The sequence below is a fragment of the Engraulis encrasicolus genome, chromosome 22 (genome assembly GCF_034702125.1).
Source record: "Engraulis encrasicolus isolate BLACKSEA-1 chromosome 22, IST_EnEncr_1.0, whole genome shotgun sequence".
NCBI classification, from domain to species: domain Eukaryota; kingdom Metazoa; phylum Chordata; class Actinopteri; order Clupeiformes; family Engraulidae; genus Engraulis; species Engraulis encrasicolus.
The window spans coordinates 31,713,000-31,716,850 of record NC_085878.1 but is presented as its reverse complement, the minus strand read 5'-3'; the positions used below and the strand labels follow the sequence as shown (position 1 = coordinate 31,716,850).

The 3,851-nt window shown below is 43.7% G+C and overlaps 1 protein-coding gene across 2 annotated transcripts in view; it reads right to left on the bottom strand.

Moving 5' to 3' along the window:
- Positions 1–1,218: 1,218 nt before the first annotated feature.
- The window catches only part of cylda (cylindromatosis (turban tumor syndrome), a), a 41,755-nt gene continuing 39,122 nt past the window's right edge, over positions 1,219–3,851 (bottom strand). For both annotated transcript variants that reach the window (XM_063188749.1, XM_063188751.1), the window contains one exon: positions 1,219–2,257. In XM_063188749.1, the coding sequence (XP_063044819.1) occupies positions 2,073–2,257 (185 nt within the window). In that variant the 3' untranslated portion in view covers positions 1,219–2,072. The remainder of the gene's footprint in view (positions 2,258–3,851) is intronic.

The following is a 3,851-nucleotide window of genomic DNA, read 5'->3' as shown; positions in this document are numbered from 1 at the left end:
GACTGGATTCTTGTTTATCATGCCTTCATGATCATAAACATGTCTATCTATATATAGTTTTTAACTTTTCAAAGAAAAGTTCAGTGCAATGACTAGGTCGAAAAAAGGCAGACTTGAGCAATTCAAATTTATAATCAAACAATAAGGTCAGGAGAAATATCTGGAAAAGACAGGGATTATATTAAGTTTTAGCCTACAATAGATATTTTTTGTATGTGTAGTGGGTATTACCATGATCAAGTCTCTTTTTTTTAGTTTGTTTCCAACGCATATAAAGCTTGTGTAGGAAAGCAAATTTTCTTTTTCCTTAATTGAAAATTACACATAAAACCAAGCCGTTATGTATTCAAAAAGGCTGTGCTTTACTCTTGTGCTATCCTCTCCATTCAAAAATGAGTGGCGAAAGCTTAACATTACAATGCAAATGGTTTTCAAATGAGCAACGTGGCGTCTGAAACCAAACATAGCACATTACACACTGGACGGAGAGAGAGAGTGAGGGAGAGAGGGAGGGAGAGAGAGAGAACCAAATAAAAAAACAAATAAAACAATTTAAAATAATCACATCAAACATGGGAATGAGACCAGCTGTCATGAACAGGAGCTATCGGTCCACACTAAGTGCAGCTTTTGGGGGGAGTGTTGTTGGGGTTGGGGGAGTGGGGCTGGGCTGGACTGGGCATCATACAGAGAGTTGGGTGGTGTACACTGTACATGTCACAGCTGAGCGCCATACTGAGATGTCTGCTCTACAATGGGGCTATTGAGTCGAAGAGGGCAGAGGCTGCTTCACGCTGACGTGAGCATTATTTCGGCGTTGGTTCGGTTACAGGATGAGAGTCGGAGAGTCAGTCAGTGAGTGAGTGAGTGAGTGAGTGAGTGAGGAGAGAGAGACAGATAGCGGGAGAGATGGCTGGGGAGAGAGAGAGAGAGAGAGCGAGCAGGCGATGTCATCTTGTCCCGGACCGAAGAGCGCCAGGACTCTGTCTCTCTGTCTCTCCTCTGGGGCCCGAGCGAAGAGGCCTGTGATCTCCGGTTACAAACGGCTCGTACGGGTATCAGACGCTTTGGTCACCTGAGATGCGCACATCCCCCTGCTGTCTCCCACCGATTCCCAGTGAATATTCATTAGTCCCCCTCCTCCTCCTCCTCCTCCTCCTCCTCACCCACCCCCACACCCACCAACCTGCCTCTCCACCCCACTGTAACCCCCTCCCCTACTACTCCCCAACACCTCCCCTCTTCTCTTCTCTTCGCACGGGAGAAGCACTCACTCAAGCCTGCCCCCCTTCCGGCACTGGAGATAGTGACAGTCCACTGGGGGTGACTTGTGTTTACTCATGGAGGGAAAACATGAAGAGAAGAACAACACTTCAACACAACACACAGTGCAAATAGGCTTCTTGTTTTTGTCCTCTTCCCTCTCTCTCTCCTCTTCTTTTATCTTTCATCATCATCATCATCATCGTCAGTGTCTTCCTTCCTTCCTTCCTCTTTTACCCTTGTGTTCGTTTCTCTTTTTTTGAAATTATCTACACATGGACAGCGATGCAGGCAAGGCATTGAAGAGAGGGTTGTCTTTTTTTCTGAGAGGAGGAGGAGGAGGAGGAGGAGGAGGAGGAAGAGGAAGTAGAGGAGTAGAGAGTGGTGGAGAGGAGGGAGGAATGTCAGTTTTTATAGGCAACACTCCACATTCAACCACCCTTCCTCTTCCTCCTCCTCGCGCCTCGAGAACCACCTCATTTCTCTTAGAGTGTATCAGTGTAGTAGAGGTGTGTATGGGTTTGTGTGTGTGTATCATACGAGTGTGTGTGTGGAGTTCCTGTGTATGTTGACGTGAATGTGTGTGTGTGTGTTGTACAGTATGCGGGATGGGATGTGGGTCTTCACTTGTAGAGGCTCATGGTGGGACTGATCGTATGTTCACGTGTGTGTGTGTGTGTGTGTGTGTGTGTGTGTGTGTGTGTGTGTGTGTGTGTGTGTGTGTGTGTGTGTGTGTGTGTGTGTGTGTGTGTGTGTGTGTGTGTGTGTGTGTGATGTACAGTGTGTGGGATGAGGATGTGGGTCGGTCTTCACTTGTAGAGGCTCATGGTGGGACTCTGGTACATGCACATGTAGGCGTCGCACAGCAGGCGGCGTGCGTAGCCCTGGATGTTCTTGGGGTCCAGGGCGTGGAGCTCCTCGGGGCTCATCTTCAGGTAGGCCCCCACCTCCGGACACGGAGACACCTGCGGGATGTTGAAGCCGTTCTGGCCCCCTGCAACACACACAAACACACACAGCAGATGAGAGAGAGAGAGAGAGAGAGAGATAGAGAGAGAGAGAGAGAGAGAGAGAGAGAGAGAGAGAGAGAGATAGAGAGAGAGAGAGAGATTTGTGATTTAACCCATTACAACTTAAAAATGTACAGTACGTGTTACAAATTTGAGGGATGTTGAAGCTGTTCTGGCCCCCTGAAACACACACAGCCAATGAGAGATTTTTATTTTATTTAACATTTATTTAACACAGGGTTATAAAGTTGCTGTTAGCAGAATGACAATGACCGTAGTCTTAGTGCATTCGGTTACACTTTATTTTAATGGTTAACTATTACAGTGGATCTACCACATTAGGTACAGAGTGATAACCAGTGTCACAATATTTAATACCATGTAATACCAGTGTAACGCCATGTACCAATGCTGTACTTACATCTAGGGTTAGGGTTGGTACATGGTGTTACACTGGTATTACATGGTATTAAATATTATTAGACTGGTAGATCAACTGTAATAGCGAACCATTAAAATAAAGTGTTACCTGCATTTCTTAAGGCCTTGAGATGTGTCATAGTAATGTAGGTCTATGGTAGCTAACTTTTCAATGACTATTGCAGTTTTATCCACTGGTTGCACAAGGTGCATTATGGGGCTACAGTAAATAGGCATAGATGCTCTAGCTGGTCTTTACAGGTTAATCCTAGATTCACAAGATTTATTGTCACTGAAGGCAAGACAATTTTGTATGGAACGACAAAACTGCATGGTTTTATATGTTATTGTAAGGTTTAAAAAAAAGTACCATCAGTGCTTGGAAAAAAAGGAAACAGTTGAATGAAGAGTGGTGGGTTGGATGAATACGGATGAATGGATGGGGAGGAGGGGAGGGGTTGTGAAGAAATCAACTCTCTCAGAGGAGAGAAGTAACACGTGCCAAACAACTGCGGAGAATTAAAATTTGTTTCCATCTTTACACTCCATTGCCCTGCAACAGTGTTAGGAAATGACTCCAATGGAGTTTTAATCATCAAAAAAATGACGCAATCCTAAGGAATGGGCCCTCGCATCCAAAGGAAAGGGGGAGGGAAGAATAGACTGCTTTGATGTGACTCCTCAAAGTTAATTCCAATGTCTTCAATTCCTCACACAATATTCACATCTGGATCTCATGACCCCGAGACCTTATCTTTTCACTTAAAAAAAAACCCCACATATTTCATACCTTAAGGATTTTTTATTTTCACACTTTTGATCACAATATTGGGTTCTTCTCTTTTCAGTCAAGTGTATCTGTTTTGAGTATGATGTCTGTGTGTTGTTTGATAAAAAATATTTTTATCTTAAGATTTTTTTTTTTTTTTGCATTTTTCTCTTTACCAAGTATGACACATTGTTTTAATGTCACATTGTCTTAATGTCTTAATGATTATATGTTTTTTATGCTTTTCATTTTCCTTTCATTAAATCCGCAAGGAAATGGCGTCTTCACCATCACAGGCAGCCATGCTGTAGAAGAAGTGTTGAAGAGTTGCAAAACGGTGTATCTCCATTTTGTAGACTGTTGGGAAATTGACATATTGTATTCCATTC